Source organism: Marmota monax, unplaced genomic scaffold, assembly GCF_021218885.2.
Source record: "Marmota monax isolate L192 unplaced genomic scaffold, Marmota_monax_Labrador192_F-V1.1 WCK01_AAM20220418_F8-fsc00019, whole genome shotgun sequence".
Lineage (NCBI taxonomy): Eukaryota > Metazoa > Chordata > Mammalia > Rodentia > Sciuridae > Marmota > Marmota monax.
The window spans coordinates 23,436,439-23,462,500 of NW_026695242.1; the positions used below are offsets into that span (position 1 = coordinate 23,436,439).

The following is a 26,062-nucleotide window of genomic DNA, read 5'->3' on the forward strand; positions in this document are numbered from 1 at the left end:
CATATTAAATGTTGATTCACAATCATGATTTTTTTTGGGAGAATTGGGGGTATTAGGGATTGAACTCAGGGGCACTCAAGCACTGAGCCACATTCCCAGGCCTTTTGTGTTTTATTTAGAGACAGGGTCTCACTGACTTGCTTAGTACCTTGATTTTGCTGAGGCTGGTTTTGAACTCTTGATCCTTCTGCCTCAGCCTCCTGAGCTGCTGGGATTACAGGTGTGCACCACCATGCCCAGCTCATGACATTTTTATCACCAGTTTACAATGGTGAAGTCCTTCATCTCCGATCTCCTCAATTCTAAACTGCAATGCCATTTAATTAATCTTATAATACTGCATTTTATATCTTTTAAACTTTTCTTTCTATATCATTAAACAATATATTGAGGAATTAGGAAGATGGCGGCGAGGGGAGTGCATTGCCCCCGTGTGCTGCTTCACTGTGTGGGAGTATGACAAGTCAGGACGGCTAAAGGCTATCTTGTTAGGAATTTCCAGCAATAGTGGGGTGCTCCAGAACCTGGAGGAAGGATTTCCATCGCACGAGGATCGGCTACAGGGACTCAAACGCGAGAGATTTATCGCACGGAGGGTAACACTGCTTATTCAGCAAATCGCCCCGCGGCTAGAGTCTGCAGCGAGCGCTGGGAAACGAGGAGATAGAGACGCAGGGATACAGCGCTGCAGTTTCTGCCAGCCGTGCAAGCACCATACTCAGGGCTGAATTCTGGGTTCAAGACGGGGGAAGGAAGCGGTCCATCTCGGTTCTCCACACCGCTCCGACCACAGAGGAGGCCAGCGGCCACCATGTTGGAAAGCTGACGTCACCATCCCTGTTTTCGACTGACCGCAGCTCATTCAGCCATAGAACAGGTAATTTCAGGCTGCCATTCGCCTGCGGCTTGCAGACAGATTGCTCGGGCTCAGTGCCTGGGTGCTTCTTAGAACCTGCTCTTATCCGAGCGAGCACCGAGCGCGGGGAGGCTGAGTTCCGGCTCCGGGAACTGCCCTGGCCCAGGGGTGGGGAGCCTGCGGAGGCTGCTTCTTGGACCCTGCTCTTATCAGAGCATACACCGAGCACTAAGCGGCCGAGTTCTGGCTCCTGGAACTGAGCCCGCAGGGGCTGCTTCTTGGAGCCTACTCTTATCGGAACATACACCGAGCACGGAGCGGCCGAGTTCCGGCTCCCAGAACTGCCCTGGCCCAGGACTAGGAGCCCACGGAAACTGCTTCTCGGTCCGGGTCCTGCTGAGGGCCAGTCAGGACTCACCCGTTGCTTTGGTTGCCCGGCAAGGGGAACGAAATGCTGCCATTCGCATAGGATACCAACATGGCAGAGATCTGATGTCATCAGAAAGCGGCGGAGGAGAGAACTTCATCAATACCAGCGGCGACAGAAACAGTTGGTCTCCTGGTGGGGGGGTGAGGCACAGACACCCGAGTCTCCTCGATTTGTCAATTTGTCGTCGAGCCAGAGGGGAGGAGCCGGGCCACCGCCAGCGCCCGGAGCAGGCCCAGCGGCTTGCCAGCGTGGTGACCGCGTGACCCCAGTTGGAGAGGGGGTGGAGCGGAGCCGCCACCAGCGCCTGAAAGGTGGGCAGACCCGCGACCCAGTGGTACACGGGCGTGGTAGGAGGGGCACGGCAGAGTCGCCGCCCGCGCTTGCAAGGTAAGCAGACCTGTGACAGACTGGCGGGTCAGGCCCAGTGGCCTGCCAGCGTGGTACACACGTCACCCCAACTGGAGTAGGGGCAGAGCAGATCCTTTGCCCACGCCCGGATCAGGCGCTGCCGGTGTGGTGGTCACGTGACCCCAATTGGAGTGGGGGCAGAGCGGAACCGCCACCCGTGCCCGCAGGGTGAGCAGACCTGTGACCAACCTGCAGATCAGGCCCAGCGGTCCGCAGGCGTGGTAGGAGGGGCAGGGCAGATCCGCCGCCCGCGCCTGCAAGGTAGGCAGACCTGCGACAGACCGGCGGATCAGGCCCAGGAGCCTGCCAGCATGGTACACACACCACCCTAATTGGAGTAGGGGCAGAGCAGAGTCGCCGCCCGTGCCAGGAACAGGCCCAGCGACCTGCAGGTGGGGTAGTCACAACACCCCAATTGGAGTAGGGGCAGAGGAGAGCCACCACCCGTGCCCGAAAGGTGGGCAGATCTGTGACCGACAAGCGGGACAGGCCCAGTAGCCTGCCGGTATGACAGACATGTCACCCCATTTGGAGTAGGGGCAGAGTAGAGCCGCCGCCCGCACCTGCAGGGTAGGCAAACTTGCAACCGACCGGCGGATCAGGCCCGGTGGCCTGCCGGCGTGGTACACTCGTCACCCCAATTGGAGTAGGGGCAGAACAGAGCCGCCGCCAGCGCCCAGAACAGGCCCAGTGACCTGCCGGCGTGGTAGTCACGACACCCCAATTGGAATAAGGAGAGAGCAGAGCCGCCGCCCGCGCCTGCAGGAAAGATAAGCAAGCAGTATGAAAAGACAAGGAAAGAAAGGACCACAAGCAATGCAGGTCAACGCAACTTTAGAAGAGGTAACAGCTGCAGCAGATGGAATGTCAGATAAAGAATTCAGGATATACATGCTTCAGATGATCTGGAGTATCAAGGAAGACATTAGACAGCAAAATCAGACAATAAAAGATCACTTCGACAATGAATTATGCAAACAAATCCAGGAAGGAAAGGATCAACTATACAGGGAGATAGAGGTTATAAAAAACAAACAAACAGAAATACTAGAAATGCAGGAAGCAATAAACCAACTTAAAAACTCAATGGAGAATACTACCAGCAGAGTAGAACACTTAGAAAATAGAACATCAGACAATGAAGACAAAGTATTTCAACTGGAAAAGAACATAGACAGCTCAGCAAGACTGTTAAGAAACCATGAGCAGAACATCCAAGAAATATGGGATAACATCAAGAGACCAAACTTAAGAGTCATTGGGATACAGGAAGGTACAGAGCTCCAAACCAAAGGAATGAGCAGTCTATTCAATGAAATAATACGAGAAAACTTCCCAGACTTGAAGAATGAGACAGAATCCCAAATCCTAGAAGCCTACAGGACACCGAATGTGCAAAATCATAGGAGATCCACACCTAGACACATTATAATGAAGATCCCCAACATACAGAATAAGGAGAGAATTTTAAAAGCTACAAGAGAAAGGAAGCAGATCACATTTAGGGGTAAACCAATCAGGATAACAGCTGAACTTTCAACACAGACTCTGAAAGCTAGAAGATCCTGGAATAACATATTTCAAACACTGAAAGAAAATGGGTTCCAACCAAGAATTGTGTTTCCAGCGAAATTAAGCTTCAGGATGGAAGATGAAATTAAAACCTTCCACGATAAACAAAAGTTAAAAGAATTTGCAGCTAGAAAACCATCTCTTCAAAACATCCTTTGTAAAACATTACAGGAAGAGGAAATGGAAAATAACAATTAAAACCAACAGTGGGAGGTAGGACAGTAAAGGGGGGAAAAATAATCAAAGAGGAAAACAAACCATGTTTAGTAACATAAATAAACAAATATGGCTGGAAGAACAACCCATATCTCAATAATAACCCTAAATGTTAATGGCTTAAACTCACCAATCAAGAGACACAGGCTAGTAGAATGGATCACAAAACAAGACCCAACAATATGCTGCCTACAGGAGACACATTTGATAGGAAAAGACATACATAGGCTGAAGGTGAAAGGTTGGGAAAAATCATATCACTCAATATGGACTTCGGAAACAAGCAGGAGTGTCCATACTCATATCAAATAAAATAGATTTCAAGCCAAAGTTAATCAAAAGGGATAAAGAGGGATACTACATACTGCTTAAGGGAACCATACACCAACAAGACATAACAATCATAAATATATATGCCCCAAACAATGGTGCAGCTATGTTCATCAAACAAACTCTTCTCAAGTTCAAGAGTCTAATAGACCACCATACAATAATCATGGGAGACTTCAACACACCTCTCTCGCCACTGGATAGATCTTCCAAACAAAAGTTGAATAAGGAAACTATAGAACTCAATAACACAATTAATAACCTAGACTTAATTGACATATATAGAATATACCACCCAACATCAAGCAGTTACACTTTTTTCTCAGCAGCACATGGATCCTTCTCAAAAATAGATCATATATTATGTCACAGGGCAACTAACTCTTAGACAATGTAAAGGAGTAGAGATAATACCATGCATCTTATCTGATCATAATGGAATGATACTGAAAATCAACAATAAAAGAAGGAAGGAAAAATCATACATCACTTGGAGAATGAACAATAGGTTACTGAATGATCAATGGGTTATAGAAGACATCAAGGAGGAAATTAAAAAATTCTTAGAGATTAATGAAAACACAGACACAACATATCGGAATCTATGGGACACATTGAAAGCAGTTCTAAGAGGAAAATTCATTGCTTGGAGTTCATTCCTTAAAAAAAGAAAAATCCAACAAATAAATGATCTCATACTTCATCTCAAAATCCTAGAAAAAGAAGAGCAAAACAACAGCAAAAGAAGTAGAAGGCAAGAAATAATTAAAATCAGAGCTGAAATTAATGAAATCGAAACAAAAGGAACAATTGAAAAAATTGACAAAACTAAAAGTTGGTTCTTTGAAAAAATAAACAAAATCGACAGACCCTTAGCCATGCTAGCGAAGAGAAGAAGAGAGAGAACTCAAATTACTAGCATACGGGATGAAAAAGGCAATATCACAACAGACACTTCAGAAATACAGAAGATAATCAAAAACTATTTTGAATCCTTATATTCCAGTAAATTAGAAGATAGTGAAGGCATAGATAAATTTCTTAAGTCATATGATCTGCCCAGATTGAGTCAGGAGGATATAGACAAACTAAACAGACCAATATCAATTGAGGAAATAGAAGAAACCATCAAAAGACTACCAACTAAGAAAAGCCCAGGACCGGATGGGTATACAGCAGAGTTTTACAAAACCTTTAAAGAAGAACTAATACCAATACTTTTCAAGCTACTTCAGGAAATAGAAAAAGAGGGAGAACTTCCAAATTCATTCTACGAGACCAACATCACCCTGATACCTAAACCAGACAAAGACACTTCAAAGAAAGAAAACTACAGACCAATATCTCTAATGAACCTAGATGCAAAAATCCTCAATAAAATTCTGGCGAATCGGATACAAAAACATATCAAAAAAATTGTGCACCATGATCAAGTAGGATTCATCCCTGGGATGCAAGGCTGGTTCAATATACGGAAATCAATAAATGTTATTCACCACATCAATAGACTTAAAAATAAGAACCATATGATCATCTCGATAGATGCGGAAAAAGCATTCGACAAAGTACAGCATCCCTTTATGTTCAAAACTCTAGAAAAACTAGGGATAACAGGAACATACCTCAATATTGTAAAAGCAATCTATGCTAAGCCTCAGGCTAGCATCATTCTGAATGGAAAAAAACTGAAGGCATTCCCTCTAAAATCTGGAACAAGACAGGGATGCCCTCTCTCTCCACTTCTGTTCAACATAGTTCTCGAAACACTGGGCAGAGCAATTAGACAGACGATAGAAATTAAAGGCATAATAATGGGAAAAGAAGAACTTAAAGTATCACTATTTGCAGATGATATGATTCTATACCTAGCAGATCCAAAAGGCTCTACAAAGAAACTATTAGAGCTAATAAATGAATTCAGCAAAGTGGCAGGATATAAAATCAACACGTATAAATCAAAGGCATGCCTGTATATCAGCGACAAATCCTCTGAAATGGAAATGAGGACAACCACTCCATTCACAATATCTTCAAAAAAAATAAAATACTTGGGAATCAACCTAACAAAAGAGGTGAAAGACTTATACAATGAAAACTACAGAACCCTAAAGAGAGAAATAGAAGAAGATCTTAGAAGATGGAAAAATATACCCTGTTCATGGATAGGCAGAACTAACATCATCAAAATGGCGATATTACCAAAAGTTCTCTATAGGTTTAATGCAATGCCAATCAAAATCCCAACGGCATTTCTTGTGGAAATAGAGAAAGCAATCATGAAATTCATATGGAAAAATAAAAGACCCAGAATAGCAAAAACAATGCTAAGCAGGAAGTGTGAATCAGGCGGTATAGCTATACCAGACTTCAAAGTATACTACAGAGCAATCGTAACAAAAACAGCATGGTACTGGTACCAAAACAGGCGGGTGGACCAATGGTACAGAATAGAGGACACAGAAACCAATCCACAAAACTACAACTATCTTATATTTGATAAAGGGGCTAAAAGCATGCAATGGAGGAAGGATAGCATCTTCAACAAATGGTGCTGGGAAAACTGGAAATCCATATGCAACAAAATGAAACTGAATCCCTTTCTCTCGCCATGCACAAAAGTGAATTCAAAATGGATCAAGGAGCTTGATATCAAATTAGAGACACGCCATCTGATAGAAGAAAAAGTTGGCTACGATCTACATTCGGTGGGGTCGGGCTCCAAATTCCTCAATAGGACACCCATAGCACAAAAGTTAATAACTAGAATCAACAAATGGGACTTACTCAAACTAAAAAGTTTTTACTCAGCAACAGAAACAATAAGAGAGGTAAATAGGGAGCCTACACCCTGGGAACAAATCTTTACTCCTCACACTTCAGATAGAGCCCTAATATCCAGAGTATACAAAGAACTCAAAAAATTAGACAATAAGAGAACAAACAACCCAATCGACAAATGGGCCAAGGATATGAACAGACACTTCTCAGAGGAGGACATACAATCAATCAACAAGTACATGAAAAAATGCTCACCATCTCTAGCAGTCAGAGAAATGCAAATCAAAACCACCCTAAGATACCATCTCACTCCAGTAAGATTGGCAGCCATTATGAAGTCAAACAACAACAAGTGCTGGCGAGGATGTGGGGAAAAGGGTACACTTGTACATTGCTGGTGGGACTGCAAATTGGTGCAGCCAATTTGGAAAGCAGTATGGAGATTTCTTGGAAAGCTGGGAATGGAGCCACCATTTGACCCAGCTATTCCCCTTCTTGGTCTATTCCCTAAAGACCTAAAAAGAGCATGCTACAGGGACACTGCTACTTCGATGTTCATAGCAGCACAATTCACAATAGCAAGACTCTGGAACCAACCTAGATGGCCTTCAATAGATGAATGGATAAAAAAAATGTGGCATTTATACACAATGGAGTATTAGTCTGCATTAAAAAATGACAAAATCATAGAATTTGCAGGGAAATGGATGGCATTAGAGCAGATTATGCTAAGTGAAGCTAGCCAATCCCTAAAAAACAAATGCCAAATGTCTTCTTTGATATAAGGAGAGTAACTAAGATCAGAGTAGGGACGAAGAGCAGGAGAAGAAGATTAACATTTAACAGGGATGAGAGGTGGGAGGGAAAGGGAGAGAGAAGGGAAATTGCATGGAAATGGAAGGAGACCCTCAGGGTTATACAGTGGAGGGGGTAGAGAGAGAGGAGGGGAGGGGAGGGGAGAGGTGGGGAGGAGGGATGGTGGAGGATGGGAAAGGCAGCGGAGCACAACAGACACTATTATGGCAATATGTAAATCAATGGATGTGTAACTGATGTGATTCTGCAATCTGTGTATGGGGTGAAGGTGGGAGTTCATAACCCACTTGAATCAAAGTGTGGAATATGATATGTCAAGAAATTTGTAATGTTTTGAACAACCAACTATAAAAAATTTAAATAAAAAGTCATTTTAAAGATAAAAAAAACAATATATTGAAACAAAAATCACATGCATTGAAAAAATGATAGGAGAAGACATGCAAACAATTGTAGAGAAAGCAGAAATTACTATGCTAATGTCAAACAATGAATGATTAAAAACAGAATTCTGATTATGTATATGCTTTCTCTCACCTAATGGATTGTATATTTCTTAAGGGAGAGCACTAGTATTCTTACTATATCCATATGGTCTAGGATAGTTAACATTCTATGATTTATCAGCCGAAGCAAGGCATTTGGAGAGTAAACACTCTGTCTAGAGTGATGGGCAAGGACTAGCATTGATAAACAGAACCATATGGTCATTGGTATCTCTAAATACAGTACTGGACTCATGACAGGTAACTTGTAACTGCTTGGTGACCTACTGACTTGATGTTTGGGAATTGTGTCTTATTCAGTGGAGATTTCTTTTTCTGTATGTGTATCAGTTACTTATTGCCGTATAAATTACCTTCTAAACCCAATGATGTAAAACGATAAATTTCTATGTTTTAGAATTTCATGAGTTGGCTGAGTATTCCTGGTGAGGATTTAAACCTCAAGGAAGAATTTACTAAAGGTCATTCCAATTAGAGAGAGAGAGACCAAAGCTATTCTGAACTTAACTCAGCTTAAACAAATGACTGGGGACTATTAAGAGGGGAAAGGAGGCCATCCACCTTTGCTAATTTTCTTACCTCAAAGGAAAAAAGGCAAATGACCTCCTATCTTCATGACTGGAGGTGATTTTTCTACTTGGAGCAAGGAATCCATCAGAGTTATTTCCCTACACTTCCAGAGAAACCAAAGGGATGACCTACAGCTTACTGACAAAGCCATTGCTCAATTATAAACCTAGAAAGAACTTTTTTTTTTTATGTTTACCTCTCAAAGGGGCTGAAGAAAACTGCTTAAATTGTAATGGAGCTGAGAAAACATTAAAAATTATTTTGGTCCCTATATACTTATTTTGTGAATGGGATGGTGGTTCCAATTTGAGAAAGTGACTGGGTTTCTCTCTGTACCCTTAATCTTCCATCCATAAGAAAGGTAGACTGGGTGATTTTACCTGCTACTCAGGACTGAGTAGAAGCCTTGGGGCTCAGAGTTCAAGGCTGAAAGTCACACAATCTTCCCCCAGTCTAAAACTCCCAGCACACACATACCCCAAATTATTTTGATCAAAGCAACACACAGGACCACCCTAAGTTCAAATAGAAGCAAAGTAAATTCTCCTTCCTGATAGGATGGACAGAAATATTTGTAACAATGTTTTTAACTGCCATAAAAAATTAAACATACTTACAGGATACTATGTGATCTTTTGATGCATATGTATGTTGTATAATGGGTTCAAAATATTCACCACAGTCTATCTTCTGTTCTCAGTTATTTACATTTCTGCCATATGCAAAGCAACAGCTGGGCTTCTTGGCACATGCCTGTAATCGTAGCTACTAGGGAAACATTTGCAAGAGTATTGTGAGTTCAAAGCCAGCCTCATCATGTTACCAAGGTCCTGAGAAACTTAGCAAGACACTGTCTCTAGATTTTTTTTTTTTACAAGGGCAAGGGATGTGGTTCATTGGAAAAGCACCCCTTGGTTCAATCCCAGGTACCAAAAAATAAACAAACAAATAAATATACAGAAAAACAAGCATTTGGGCCTTTAGGATCTCCAATAGTTTTATTCCATTAAAATATCAGTCTTGAATTCAGAATCATATCACATTTAAGTCAAGTCCAAATGTGGGCAAGGTTCTTTGGGTGCTGTTCCTCTTGATTCAAGTATCTGTGAACTACACAAGATATTTACATAAATCACAATGATGGAACAGCAGAACCATAACATACTGTTCTTGTCTCCCCTCTCCTTTTTAATATATATCATCAAAAGTCACTAGAAGGTTCAGGCGCAGTGGTGCACGCCTGTAATTCCAGTAGCTAGGGAGGCTGGGGCAGGAGGATCACAAGTTCAAAGCCAACCTCAGCAACTTACTGAGGCCCTAAGAGACTAAGGGAGATCTCATCTCAAAATAAAACATAAATAGGGGAAGGGAGTGTTGCTGAGTGGTTAAGTACCCCTAGGCTCAATTTCTGGAACCAAAGAAAAAAAATTCACTAGAAGGAATCAGTAGACCCTTTTAGAAACTCCCTTAAGAACATCCCCAAATTCACTAGTCCATAAGGCAATCTCCTCCAAGTTACTGTGACAATTTTGCCAATTGGTTCACAACTACTAAGCAAGAATTGTCATTTTCTAGCCCTGATCAACTATTTTCTCATCAACTTTACAGCTTCCTCTAACAGATGGTTCTCCCTTTCTCCAGCCTCACTGCTCATTTTCCAGCCACTGCTTGCCAGCCAGTTCACAACAAGGGCCATATATTTTCATATTTTGCTATGGCAACAGTCCACTCTCAAGAAACAATTTCTGTTATCTATATCAGAACTCAGTGACTCAAGACAAAAACAATTTATGTATTTTGATACTCCTGTGAGTTGCATGGTCTAATCTCAGCTGGGCACTCTCCTTAGGCTAGATCGACTAGAGGAGTTGAGCTTTCCCCAACGTGTTTTTTTTTTTATATAATAAAAAGAGACTGTTCTCATATTCTTCACATGCAATATCAGAGCACCTATACAACATGCAAAAGCAAGTTACAAAGTCTTATTTTCATGAGAGCAACAATGTCACTATCAGCTTGTTTTGTTGGACAAGTTCATGGCAGGGATTAGATACAAGGGAAGGAAAAACAAACTGCAGTTCTTAACGGGGAAACAGCAAAGAAAACTTTGTATTTTTAATTCACATAACATGCCAATACCTTCTAACCTGAATAAATATATCAGGAAAGTAAAATGTGTTAAATTTCTGTGGAAGTAAATGGTATACTAAGAATGATGACATAAAAATGATGGGACTTAAAAAAATCTATTCAAGTTTTGGTACATTATTTCTAATTTTATAACATCTGTAGTCACAATTAAAAATGAATATCAGGGATGAGGAAGTTTTAGATTGTTAACTTATTTCTTTATTTTAATTTCTCAGTACACCAAGTAGTTGGCAGAAAAAGAAAAAGAAAAACAAGTTATTAATCAGACATACTAAGAATAATGAATCTGTTTTTTAGTAAATGGACACTTGGAACCTAAAAATTTCAAAATTAAAAATTAGCATATTTGTTGGGAAGATTTCTTGTTTGTTAAAGTGAATTCCTCAGGATTTTTGAATATGTTTTTTAAGTTGAACAAATATGAACACAGTGTGGATGAAAGAACAGAGTGAGATGATATAGATGTATTATTTAGTAGCAAAATTTCAAAAACAAAAATCTGTGCACAGGTATGTATTAGGGCATATTCTTTATTTTAATTAAGCTTGAAGTTATTTTATTATTTTAATAATTTAAAGAAATGTTGAAAATTATTATTTTCATGGCATAATTGTCATTGGCTTAAAAAGCAAGTGATTATACAAGGGAAGAAATTTGTTTATGGTTACCTTAATTATAATAAAATTTACATCTAAGCATCATATGTTAATTGTAACTTCATTAATAACAATATAGAAGAAAATTAAGTACCTCAACTTCCTCAAGTAGTGATGAATTTGTCTACTTTAAGGTATTGAGTACTGATTATATTATATATATTATATTATATAATATATACTGATTATATTATATATATTTTTTCCTAAATGGCATAATTGTAAACATTCACAATCTTTCTAGGCTATGAACAATTTAGGAAAAAACGTTTTTTTTCTAATTTTTCAAAAATTTTCATGACTCTTGAATGACTATTGTGTTGTTGTTTTTTTTAAAGAGAGAGAGAGAGAGAGAGAGAATTTTTTAATATTTATTTTTTTAGTTTTCGGTGAACACACATCTTTATTTTATTTTTATGTGGTGCTGAGGATCAAACCCAACGCCCCACATATGCCAGGCGAGCACGCTACTACTTGAGCCACATCCCCAGCCCAACTATTGTGTTTTTTGAGGAAGTATATTCAGTAGTTTATGCAGAATGAATAGAAATATCAGATGCTAAATCTAGATTTATTTTTTATATTGTAATATTATTTGTATGATTACACTAATATACTTTAAGATCCCATAGTGATTGATGATTTTTATGTTTCTTATCTAGAAGCATAAACTTTATTAAATTAATAAATAAAAACATTAAGTGACTGGTTTGAAAATGTATTAACTGTCTTTAGAAAAGACCAACTATACAAATTCATCCATAAAAGAGAAAAGAGCTCCCACTATATAATTAAATTAACTAAAGTACAAAATTGTTTTCTCAGAGTTCACCGCTAGGTATATAGAGACCCACAACATAGCCTGTTTTAGTAAGTGTATCAGTCATTCAGTTATGAACATCCTTGGCCTACTCATTCCCTCAAAAGTTGTAGCCCCCTAATTCTATTTACAGCTAGGTCCTTAGGAACTTAACATATAATCTTTCTCATTAGGAGTCTGATATTAATGCACTTACTAAATTTTACCCTGAGAGTTTTTGTAACTGGTTTGTTGGCAAGGCCCTAACCTCCCTGGACCTAGGGTCCACTTCCTCTCTCAGGTCTTTGTATCTGCATTGTCTCATCCATCATAGGGACACAGCATGTGTTCAGTAAAGAATTTATGAATGAAAGTGTAAGCTTATGTGAGTAAAACTATTGGATTTTGGTGATTTATTTTTATTGTTTTTAACTTTCAATGCCCACTATAGTTATCAGAGTCATCCCATGGTAGTTGTATATGAATGAAGCCAAAAATTATCTATGGATTTAAAACTATAAAAATAGAAAAGGAAAATATTATCTTTGTCTTGTATGTACAATTGATGTATGCTGAGATCTATAAAGGGAAAATCACAGTGCATAAGATATATTTTACAGTATTAGCTCATTAAAATAGTCACTTTATTTTTTATGTGTTCCTACTGTTTAGAAGAAAAAAGTACACATATAATTTTATCTTCAAGCTACTCTTGCAGAAGCAGAAATTATAAAATAATGATGTGAATAGCCATAATTTGTGTTCAGCATAAGGAAAAGTTTTCTTTTTGTACATATAATGTCCTTTAGTACAATCAGCAAACTTCTGAAATAAGTATCGTCTCCACTTAACAGAAAAAGAAGTAAAATAAGAGAAGCCAAGCAATTAGGTCACAAAGCTAATAAATGGCAGAACTGCAATCTATGAGAATCAGAAGCAGCACTATCTGGTTAGCTCTAGGTTTTGGAAGATCATCCATGGCTGTAAGCTTAAAGACTAAAGCAAGCCACTCAGAGAGTTGGAAGTTAGAGAGGACATAGGAAGGAAGAAAAGACAACAGAGAAAGGAAGCCCATTTTTCTTTACCAGTGTGATTTTCAAACCCCCTACTCTCTTTACCATCTAGCCACTTGGTGCAGATCATATTCCTGAGCCTGACCTAATGGGCCTCTGAAATCAGATCTTTTTTAGCATTACATTTTGAAAATTTCAAGATATTTCTTCAGCACATTCTGACAGTTTGAGAGACATTGACTATGATGGATTCAAATAACTCAAGAAATGAGAATAGTAATAAAGTAAAACATAGATACAGACCCCCACAGATAAGAGTTTTACTTTTAGAATGGTTTAAGAAATTATTTAGATTTCTGATGTCATGTCTTTAAAAAGAGGATGCTTTATGGATCTGAATAAAAGTAAAACTCTTAATAGTGAACACACTTAGGGAAAAAATGTAAAAAACAGCATACAAACACTTAGTTTTTTATTAATTTTCTAATCTACAATTCATCCTAGAAATTCTGATAAAGCTGGTCTCAGCCTCCCAATTTATCACTTTTTAAAATTTTTTTTTTAGTTAGATATATTGAATTAGATCACCCTGATGCAATTACTCCAAGGTTACAAATAATAAGAGTTCCAGTGGGTGTTTATTTTTTTTTCTCATTTTCATTAAATTCCCTCATAGTAGATATAAAAACAGTTTCTTAATTGGTACTGATTTGAAAATATATTGAATTTAAACATGTCAAAATAAATTAGATTTGTCTCTCTGTAGAAATAAAACAATAGAGCCAGATTGAATCCCAGTGAAATTTTATAGTATCTATTTACAAACACTTTTATATCCTAAACTGCATGGCATTTAAAATAATTAGGAGCTTTATGCAACGTGTATAACATTTACTTTTATTTTTACTCCTTGAGCACAATAATAAATGTAGGCTCTAAATTGTATAATAATTGTTTTATCTATGTTTATACTGTAAATCTGGGTCTAACATTTGGACAATATAAATTGTGTTATTTTAGTATAGTCATTAGATGAGTCAGATATAGTTAAGTGTATTTAATTGAAAGAGATTTTTTAAATCTGTGTTTTCAATAATAATTTGAAATGTTAAACAAGAGCAATTTATGTCTTCAAAAGAAAATTGAAATATTTTGCTTATAAATTATAAAGCAGTTGATTTTTTCTGGTTTATGCATTTATTAACAAAGACGTATTTTAAAACAAGAGGTTTTGATTAATTTTGGTGAATTTTCTTACTAAAATCCGGCTGTATGTGATGTATACATACAACATAATATTATTCAGCAATACAGCAAAATGAGATATCATGTCATAAAAACATGAAGAAAATTTATGTAAACATTGATAAGGAAAGAAGTTAGTCTGAAAAGACTGTGTGATTCCAACTGCATGGCATTCTGGAAAATGCAAGAATATAGTGACAGTGAACAGACATTGCAAGAGGTTCAGGAAAAGAGAAGGAGTAGTCTGAAAAATAGTAGATTTTCCATATTGGCTACACCAATTTGCAGTCCCACCAGCAATGTATGAGTGTGCCTTTTTCCCCACGTCCTCACCAACATTTATTGTTGTTTGTCTTCATAATAGCTGCCATTCTTACTGGAGTGAGATGCTATCTTAGAGTAATTTTGATTTGCATTTCTCTAATTGCGAGAGATGATGAACATTTTTTCATATGTTTGTTCATTGATTGTATATCCTCTTCTAAGAAGTATCTGTTCATGTCCTTGGCCCATTTATTCATTGGGATATTTGATTTTTTGGCACTTAGCTTTTTGAGTTTTTTATATACCCTAGAGATTAGTGCTCTATCTGATGTATGAGGGGTAAAAATTTGCTCCTAAGATGTAGGCTCTCTAGTCACCTTACAGATTGTTTCTTTTGCTGAGAAGAAACTTTTTAGTTTGACTCCATTCCATTTATTGATTCTTGGTTTTAATTCTTGTGCTATAGGAGTCTTATTAAGGAAGTTGGGGCTTAATCCCACTTGATGAAGATTAGGGCCTACTTTTTGTTCTGTTAGATGCAGAGTCTCTGGTTTAATTCCTAGGTCCTTGATCCACTTTGAGTTGAGTTTAGTGCATGGTAAGAGATAGGGGTTTAATTTCATTTTGTTGCATATGGATTTCTAGTTTTCCCAGCACCATTTGTTGAAGAGGCTATCTTTTCTCCAATGAATGTTTTTGGCGCCTTTGTCTAATATAAAGCATTACAGACAATATAGAAAGCAGTATGGAGATTTCTTGGAAAACTGGGAATTAAACCACCATTTGACCCAGCTTTCCCTGTCCTCAGTCTATACTCAAAGTACTTAAAAACAGCATACTACAGGGACAAAGCCACATCAATGTTTATAGCAGCACAATTCACAATAGCTAAACTGTGGAACCAAACTAGATGCCCCTCAGTAGATGAATGGATTAAAAAATGTGGCATATATACACAATGGATTATTACTCAGCAATAAAAGAGAATAAAAAGCCATCCATTTTCAGGTAAATGGATGGCTTTGGAGAAAATAATGCTAAGTGAAGTTAGCCAATCCCCAAAAAACAAATGCTGAATGTTTTCTCTTATCTAAGGTGACTGATGCATAATGGTGTAGGGAGGGGGAACATGGGAGGAATAGAAGAACTCTAGATAGGGCAGACAGGTGGGAGGGGAAAGGAGGGGGCAGGGTGTTATCAATGATGGTGGAATGTGATAGACATCATTATCCAAACTACATGTATAAAGACATGAATTGATGTGAACATACTTTATATAGAGAGATATAAAAAATTGTGCTCTATATATGTAATAAGAATTGTAATCCATTCCACTATCATGTATTTAAAAAATAAAATAAATACAAAAATAGAGAAAAAAAATAGTAGATTTTTAGCTTAGTCTGTGGCAGATTCATTAATAACTAATCCCAAGGGCGGACTTCCATTTCCTGGAGGACTGCAAAGAGCATCACTATGACACCTTAGTTGTCCCTTGACTTCTATCCATTGCATCCTGGGCTGAATGACCCTGGTAAGACAGAACACATCCAAGTGGAACAAGTTATATGAAGCATTGTTTGTCAATAGCTATGCTAATAGGTAAGAGGTGGTGGTTCATTGCTGTTTTAATTTGCATGTCTTTGCCAAGTTCATGTTAGTAAGTATTTTTTCTACAATTATTTATTGTATGATATTTGTCGCATACCATTTATATTTTGTCTTAGAATATTTATTCAAGTCCTTTGTCCATTTTATAATTGGACTATTAGTTGAGGGATATCTTCACACCCTTTTAATTGGAGCATAATTCACAGTAGCCAAGAAATGAATCAACCTAAGTTCCCATTAATGGATTAATGGAGAAATCAAACTTGGCATATACAGTGAAATGTTGTTCAGCCCTAAAATACACAGAAACCCTGCCATTTGCAACAAAGATAAGCCTGGAATATGTTATGTTAGATGAAATAGTACAGACATGGAAAGAAATATGGCATAATCTCATTTATACATGGAACCTAAAAAATGTTGAACTCATAAGATCATAAAGGTGTGATTGTTATCAGGGACTGGATGGTGAGGGAGGATTGAGTGATTTTAGTCAAGAGATACAAAATTTTACTCAGGAGAAGTAAGTTAAAGAGATCCTTTGTACAATATGGTGACTTATAGTTTATGATAAGGCATTATATGCCTGAAAATTACTTAGAGTAGATTTTAAGTATTCTCACCAGAAGTAAATATGTGAAATTATCCCTATATTAACTAATTTAATTTTGTCACTGCACAATGTATATATTTCAAATGCTGTACAACATAAATACCTGTGCTTTTAATTGTCATTTAAAACATAAATGATAATAAGAAGGAAATAAAAAATAATTCAGTAGCTATCAAGGTTTTCTGGAAGGATCTATAAATAGTTAAATGCTAGGCATTATGAAACTATCATTATCTAATATTTTTCTCAATAACAAAAACAAAAATAATGCCTATTAATTAAAAAAAAATGTGTGGCTGTTTTACATAGAAATTTAGGGAGTCCGATACAATGCAAATAGTAATATGAACAAGATAACCAAATTTAAAATTAGTTTCTATCATAGTTTGTTTTATAATAAAAATATTATTTAAGCTTGTCTGTAAGAATTAATTAAGGTGATTTTAGAATTTTTGTGAAAAACTGTCAACTTGGTTTAAAATAGCCAATAAAATTCAGAGTTGCCATTAGGGAGTTAGAAATGTTTCTCTTCGAGATATTCCTGGGCACATGGCCATCACACCCAATTTAGAGCATCTCTCATGAAAGACCTTATAATGAAGGTCCTTCCTGAAGGCCTGAAACCATTGGTCTTTCTAGTATTGGATGTCCATATCTGTTAAAGACATACAGTTTACTTTGGTATACCACTTACTTGATATATTGAATCTTTGGCAGCATAGTTCTCTTATTTTTCACAATTAAAAATTATTTTTTATAATTTGTTATTTTTTTATTTTATTTTTTGTGGTGTTTTAATCTTATATAAATAGAAGACAAAACATTCCATAAACTAAATCTTATTCCAATTCAATGAGTACATATGAACCCTGTTTCGAGTGCTTCTTTAATTTTGTGTACTTTTTGTGAGTCTTACCAACAATAAATTTAGTTTTGAAAATTGGTATTCTTGAATTTCAGAGACCCAGTAACTTTTCATTTTGAGTCAAGCATTAAAAAGTTAAATTAGAATTCGTCTAATCCTCCCAGAAGGAGGGGAAAAGAGAGGTTATGGGGGCAGGAAAAGACAGTGGAATGAGATGGACATCACTTTAAGTACACATATGCAGAGATGAATGGTGTGACTCTACTTTGTGTACAGCCAAAGATATGAAAAATTGTGTTCTATATGTGTAATATGAATTGTAATGCATTTTGCTGTCATATATAATGAATTAAAATTAAAAAAAAAACAGTTAAATTAGAAGAGGGCTACTGATACATTACATGCTATAAATGAATGTATTGCAGGGATATGAATTAATAGTGAAGTATTTGTTTTTTAAGTCTTCTGAGAAACTCCTTATTTGGCCATAATTATTTCTTCTGAAATTAAACAATAGATTTTGATCATACTCACTGGAAAGAAAAGAAAGAATGATAAATCACATTCTATCAGTCAAAAAAAATGGTAGAACTGAAAACATGTTAGTAGACACATTTATTAAAAAAAAAACTACCAGCCTATAAAACAAATTTTGTTCCATGATGCTTTAAAAAGTAAATGTCCATTAATTACCAAAATTTGATAGTTCATAAAATTCATATAAAATACTTAAATATCCTTTGTCAGTTGGAAAGATCACACTGGGCTTCAATTATTGCATAGTACTTATGCAGTGTCCCATTCCTTAGTTTCATTCTCCCTATTCATTTATACCCAGCCCACATTATTTCATTTGGTTTTGATTCTACCTTCTCTGTTCATCTGACCTTATAGCCCTGATTTACACCAACTCCTTCGTTTTACATTCAAATTATATGTGACTCCAAGTAGAGTATGTAATTTGCCCAATAATGTAAGTGATACTTTCAAGGGCATAAAACAATAATAAAATAGGTCTTCCTGGCAATAAATAGAAAAGAATTGAGATTTTGCAATCTAATGTTCATTATCAGAGAGGTTCATTTAATTCTAGCTAGGAGAAAATTGCGTTTTTATAGTACGTTTTTATTCTCATAAAAAGAAGTGTGCTGCAACAATTAAGACAAAGGTTAATGAGAAGATATTTTGTCTAGAAGTAAATCTGTTTTAAACATTCACTAACAAATAGAAATTTAAATGCTCTTAGTGGTATGCATAGGATTTAAATGCCTTCTAAATTATGCCAGTTTCTTCACCCCATGATAATATTTTCATCGTCATTTTGAAGTTAGGATAAAAAAATGAACACAAAATATTATTTTTAATATTTGAAAAATGAGATGGAAATTTTATGTTAAAGATAAAAGATTATTAGCAGTCATCTTATATATATGTATAAATATTTGTATATATATTATTAAGACTAAAAAAGAGGTTAACTATAGAATGTATCAAACTTAGCTCATCTCACTAACAAAATAGGCAAGTAATATCTACTTCCTCAAAAAAGAAATTCAGTTTTTCAAAAATTTTCCAATCTATGACTATAACCCATCTGATTTCAAAAAGTTTTCTTACATCCAATTTCTTTTTTTATATAAAAATTTTAATATATATATGACAGCATAATGCATTACAATTCTTATTACATATATAGAGCACAATTTTTAATATCTATGGTTGTATGCATAGTATATTCACACCAATTCGTGTCTTCATGCATGTACTTTAGATAGTAATGATCATCACATTCCACCATCATTAATAACACCATGCCCCCTCCCTCCCCTTCAACCCCTCTGCCCTATCTAGAGTTCCTCTATTCCTCCCATGCTCCCATGCCCTATCCCACTATGAGTCAATGTTTATAGCAGCACAATTCACAATAGCTAAACTGTGGGACCAACCTAGATGCCCTTCAAAAGATAAATGGATAGAAAAAAATGTTGTATATATACACAATGGAATATTACTCAGCAATAAAACAGAATAAAATCATAGCATTTGCAGTTAAATGGATGCAGTTAGAGAGATAATGCTAAGTGAAGTTAGCCAATCCCAAAAAAACCAATGCCTAATATTTTCTTTGACATAAGGAGGCTGATTCATAGTGGGATAGGGAGAAGGAGCATGGGAGAAATAGAGGAACTCTACATAGAGCAGATGGGTTGGAAGGGAAGGGAGGGGCATGGGGTTATTAATGATGGTGGAATGTGATGATCATTATTTTCCAAAGTAGAGGTATAAAGACATGAATTGGTGTGAATATACTGTATACAATCAGAGATATGAAAAATTGTGCTTTATATGTGTAATAAGAATTATAATGCATTCCACTGTCATATAAAAAAAAAGATTGAGGCCAGAGGTTAATCTTACAGAAATCAGATGGATTATAGTAACTGGAATAGCAAAAAGATGAAGAAATGTTGCTAGGACCTATACTTAATCCTTTTTTAAATCTATCAAAAATGGATGACATTAAATTATTGTGTATAGAGAATGATTGCTTGGTATAAATTTATGAAGATAGTTATGATAGCCTACTTATGATAACCAATTTATAAAATCATATTTTGAAAATGAAGTAAGGTATTAATGAATATTTTTGAAGTCATATAGATACCAAATTACTAGAGAAATAATATGTCTACAGTTAAGCAAAATAAGTGAATTAAAATGAAATGTGAATTTTGTTATGCTATCCGTTCAAATACTTTGATACAGTTAAAAATTTATAGTAGATCAGGATTAGGATAAGAAAAAAAATTATATGAAGCCCATATGCTTAAATATGAACACAAGAGCAACATTTTATTTCAAAAATTTGAGTTAGCAAATGCATGTAACTATTGGTTTCAGTCCAGAAGTTACTTTGGAAATTGAAAATAATTTTGTATGTAATATGGCAGATAATAGAATAATATTATGCTTTATTTTAATTAAAATAATATATATTATAAGGCATTCTAACCAGGATCATTTGCATAATTTTGAACATCATTTTTAGATTTGAAGTTTTAATATGGTATTTTCTCTGAAGCACCAGATAATGGTATTACTCAAATAAACTTGCACATGTATAATATTACACACACTCTATTATTAAAATCAAAACTCTTGTCATTCCAAATAAATAGATACTTCTACACATCTCTTAGAATGGCCATAATGGTGAACACTGACAACAACAAATGTTGGTAAGAATAAGGAGCAACAGGAACTCTCATTAATGAAAAGAACAAAAATCTGTATATCTACTTGGTCAGTTTCTTTAAAACTAAACCAAATCTTACCATATGATCCAGAAGTCATACTCCTCTGTGTTTACCCAAAGAGGTTGAAAATTTATGGCCATACAAACCCTGTAAACTGATATTTATAGCACCTTTATTCTCAATTGTCAAAACATGGAAGCAACAAAGGCTTCTTCATATATGGAAATAAACTTCAGTGCTTCTAGTTCATATAATATTATTCAGCTGTAAAATAAATGAGGTAGCAAGCCATGAAAAAGATGAAGAAGAAGGTTAGGTGCATATTATGAATCTGAATAGTGGCTGTATAGTATGATTTCAATTGTAAAGCCTCCATACTTTATGAGTCCATTTCTCTATAACGTTTCTGGAGAAGGCAAAACTGGACCTACAAAAAAGATAAGTGTTTGTTAGGGACTGAACAAATAGGTGAAGTGCCAAGAATATTTAGGGCAGTAAAATTTCTTTGTATGATACTATAATGGTGAATATTGTTCATTAAACACTTGTCCAAACCACAGAATATGTAACACCAAAATTAAAACATAAGTAAACTATTGATTTGAGGTGGATATGACATGTAATCCAGTTTCATCAACTGTCTCAAAAGTAGCATTGCAACATGGGATGACGTTAATGGAGGAGGCTATGTACATGTAGGAGAAGAAGGTATATGGGGGGAATCTTTTAAGTTCCCCTCAATTTTTCTGTGAACCTAAAGTGACTTTAAAAAATAATCTTAAAATAAATAAATTGCTATCTCTAAATTTACAGACCTCCTCCAGTAAGTGAACTTGCAGCCAGGGGGACCACAGTTGGTGTAATTTCTGCTGCAGCCATCAATCAAAGTATTGTGTACTCCATTGTTTCAGGAAATGAAGAAGGTGAGTTGATTTTTAGCTTGTGTTTTCACAATAAACCAATGAAATTGCCAGTGACTCACTATTACTAGACACTGTTGCCCCTACAGCCAGTGCTCAACATCTTACTTTCCTCATTGCATTTCTTTTCTTATTTTTGCTAATATGATGCCATTATGCTTCCCGCCTAGATAAAAAATGAGCTTCCTATTTATTTATTTTTTAATTTATTTATTGGACTTCCAGCATCTAACTAAAGCTGTAGTCCTTCAATTGGTTACAACACTTTTCCTCTCTACTTCCATCTGGTTTTTTTCCTTGAAGATAGCAATATGATTCTATTTATTATCATCTATCCCTCGCAGTTACTGTTTTACATTTAATTCATTTGTTATTTCATTCAACAAATATTTATTATACATCTATTATGGACTAATTTTTCTTTCAGCCTCTAGGGATAGAACAGTAAACAAAATAGATCCCTACACTCATAGGATTTAACAGTCCAATGAGAGGTGATGGATAATAAAAATTATCAAATGTATAAATATGTAATATTTTAGATGGTCATAAATGATACAGAGAAAAGTGAGGAAAGGATATGGAGAATCCAAAAGGTGCAGCATTATAAACTGAAAAATGTTCTGTGTTTTTCACTTTAAAAATATATTTATATATTTGCATATATACAAATTTATAAAATATAGAAATCAGATGAAAATATTTAAGATAATTAGAATCATAAGTAATTTGAAAATATAACCTACAATTAAATAAACCATTTGTTCTTTAAGAAGTTCTTAGAAGACCACTAATCCATAGAGTAAGATCCATTAAATTATTGAAAGTATAGTTATTAGGAAAACCAGAAAATATTTGGTGAAGCAAAATTAAATGGGTTTTTTAAAAGACGTATCTAAAATGTTTTACTATTGTAGAAGACCATCTGAACCTGTGGTGGTGAGTAGCGTATTATACACCACTTTTTAAGCATAAAGACCACAGAAGCGTTGATATCCAGAAGAATCTTAAAACAACACACATAATTAATTATAATTTCAAGGTATCATTTGGGGAAATACTGATGTCTATTATTTCCAGGGCTGGAATATAGTTTCCAAAGCTGGTGCCTTATCACTTTCATACTTCACACTTTATAATTGCTACAATTAAGTGTTCTTGAAACCATACTATCTTTTAAAGAGAATTATTCCCTTGCAAATGCGAAGGAAATGACTAGTAACTGTATTTTAAATTCTAGATAAGTTTGGAATCAATAACATCACAGGTGTCATCTATGTGAATGCCCCCCTGGATTATGAAACAAGAACAAGTTATGTGCTTCGAGTCCAAGCCGATTCCCTGGAAGTGGTCCTCGCCAATCTCCGAGTTCCTTCAAAAAGTGAGTTATAGTACTTAAGAGCTTGACAAGAATTTTATAGTGTTTCTGCTGATATTCTAGTTAAATATATATGTAAATAAATTTCTCAGTGGAGAGCAAAGGAATATCATTAATACCTGGAAATGATTATCATTCATTTTAATAGCTGGTATATGGCAATTCTGTGAGAGGTTTCATACTCTTGAAATGTCAAGGCAGTAAAATACTGTTGTCAAACTATGTATGTGATATTGTTAAAATACCATTATTATCAGTATATAGTAAACCTTTTTCTTAATTCATTGGAGAGACCCTGGATAAGCATATAAAACATAAACTATAATGAATGTGTATTTACTAGACATTGCCTGAACCATGTGGCTTCTTTTTTTTAATATTTTTTAGTTGTCAATGAACCTTTCTTTTATTTACTTATATGTGGTGCTAAGAATCGAACCCAGTGCCTCACACATACTAGGGAAGAGCTCCATGACTGAGCCACAACCCCAGCCCCACCAGGTGGCTTCTTGTACTTACATATTTCCTTAAAGTAGAGGGAAAAACATTTTTAAATCGGTAACTAACAATAATCACAAATTACATATAACATCATATTTAATCCACACCCATCTCTATAAAATGAAAAAATTATAACCCCATCTTGCAAACACAAGAAAGTTTCAGTGGAACTTAAAAAAAAATGACAGTAAATGAAGAGTTGGAGTTTAAGACTGCTTTTTGAAGCTAAAATCTTTTCTCAACATTTCAGTGAAATATAGTTGACCCACACATTAAACCAAGTGAAAGTCCATTTGTGAAAGGCACTGACACAAAATTTAAAAGATGTTGCAAATAATTGGACAAAGGTAATTCTTTTTATTTATTATAAACCTTATTTATTGAACAAGTGGAAGGAACTGTATAGTTGCTTGTGAAAGTACTGTCTGATCATTTGAAAAAAATCAGATTATATATACAATGTGTCTTTGAAATTAAAGGATTCAAACTGTTTTCAGTCAGAATGCATACTGGCAGAATTAAATTCCTTCAAAATAACAGACCACATTTTTTAAGCTTTAAAATCATTAAACTACAGTATTTTTTATATAAATACAGAGGATGCTTCAGCTTGTAAATTGAATTGTTTACACAAGTTGACAAAATGTTAGGGTAGCTCTAAATTATATAACATTGCACATACAAATAAATGGAAAAGATTAGTTGAAAATTTTGTAATGTTTCTTTGAAATAGTTGAAAAGATTTAGAAAAAAATTTTGCTGAATATTTAGGTTGCAGAATGTAGCATTTCTTGAGAAAAACCTGTGATTTTTAGGAATAGAGATATAGGAAGTTCTTATAGTTAAATATAACAAAACTAGCTCCCATTACTGTAATTTAAATATAATTGTAAGGCTAATGAAAGTTTACCTAAAGTACACATGTATATTTGTATGTGCCTTTGTATGCATAGAGGTGTGATCAATTAGCACATTCATGAATTATCCTTTCATAAATGCATGAAGTCTATAAAGCTAAATGTTAGTTTGTTTAATGCCTGATGCTCTGAATTTTGTTAACATCTCATAACTGACTTTTGCCCCTAAAACTTGAAATACGAACTCATGTTTTTCAAACATAGTTTCATTTACTAATAACTGTTAATGGCCTGCAATCAATCCCTAGCCCATTAGCTATGCAAATACTAAGACCATTATGTAAATTGAGGTTAATTAATTAGTTGTCTGAAGGTTCTTCTTTGCTTCAGAATTAGCTACCCTGTGGTCTTTAGCTCTACCATATATCATATGAACACAGGCAATAAAAGTAAGAAGTTTTATTCATTAAAAAAGTATTATAGTGTAAATTCTTTATTATAACAGTATTAACAACATAATTTTCAAAGTAAATTTTACAACTTTCCTCTAACTGAATTTAATATTTAAATAAAAATTAATAATTTAAATAGAAAAAATTTAAAGCTCCTTTAATAAATTCAAGGCTACGAATATTTAAAACATCTTAACCTTTCAGTATGAAATGTGTGTTTTTAGTGCAGGGGATCAAAGTATGAAACATTTCAAGCATATATATACATATTACAGAGACAATTACAATGAATCTTCATGTGTCAATTACCCATCTCAAGGTTAACATGTGCTGAGAAATAGTTCTACATCCATTCCAAACTTCTCCCTACTGCATTATTCTGAAACTGCTCAGAGATACAACATTACACTTTAAATATTTTGATATATGCCTTTCAAAGATGAGAACTGTTAAAAATTAATTTTAATAATTTTATGATAACTTCATCAAAATTAGCAAAAAATTTCCAATGCCAACATGTATGTAGTCAGTATTCATATTAATAGTTTATTTTCAACAAAATTCAAAAATGGTCTACTCATTATGACCTATCAGTAGATCTCTTATGTCTCATTTAATCTGTAGGCTTCATCACTACTACTGATTTTTTATTTTCCTTGATTTTTCTTCAGGATACAGTTTTAAAATATTTTTATTTGTATGTTATAATTATACATAATGGTGGGACTTGTTATTACATATCATACATACACATGATATAATAATCTAATTTGACCAGTATCATTCTCTAGTATTTCCTTGCTTTCCCTCCCTGGCCTTCTCTTTTCCCCTTATTTCTCTACTAACCTCCATTTTTGATTTTGAGATTTTTCACCACCACCTCTTTTTTGCTTTTTTCTGTCTTCCACATGAAGGAAAATAATCAACCCTGAAGTTTCTGAGGTTGGGTTATTTTGGAGGTTTTAGGTCGATTGATTTTGCTAAACATAATTTTCTCA

General features: G+C 35.3%; 1 protein-coding gene across 3 annotated transcripts in view; it reads left to right on the forward strand.

The window, feature by feature from the left end:
• Pcdh15 (protocadherin related 15) overlaps nucleotides 1-26,062 on the forward strand; it is a 1,685,700-nt gene that overhangs the window by 1,552,533 nt on the left and 107,105 nt on the right. For all 3 annotated transcript variants that reach the window (XM_058578029.1, XM_058578030.1, XM_058578028.1), the window contains 2 exons: nucleotides 21,770-21,879; nucleotides 23,117-23,257. In XM_058578029.1, the coding sequence (XP_058434012.1) occupies nucleotides 21,770-21,879; nucleotides 23,117-23,257 (251 nt within the window). The remainder of the gene's footprint in view (nucleotides 1-21,769; nucleotides 21,880-23,116; nucleotides 23,258-26,062) is intronic.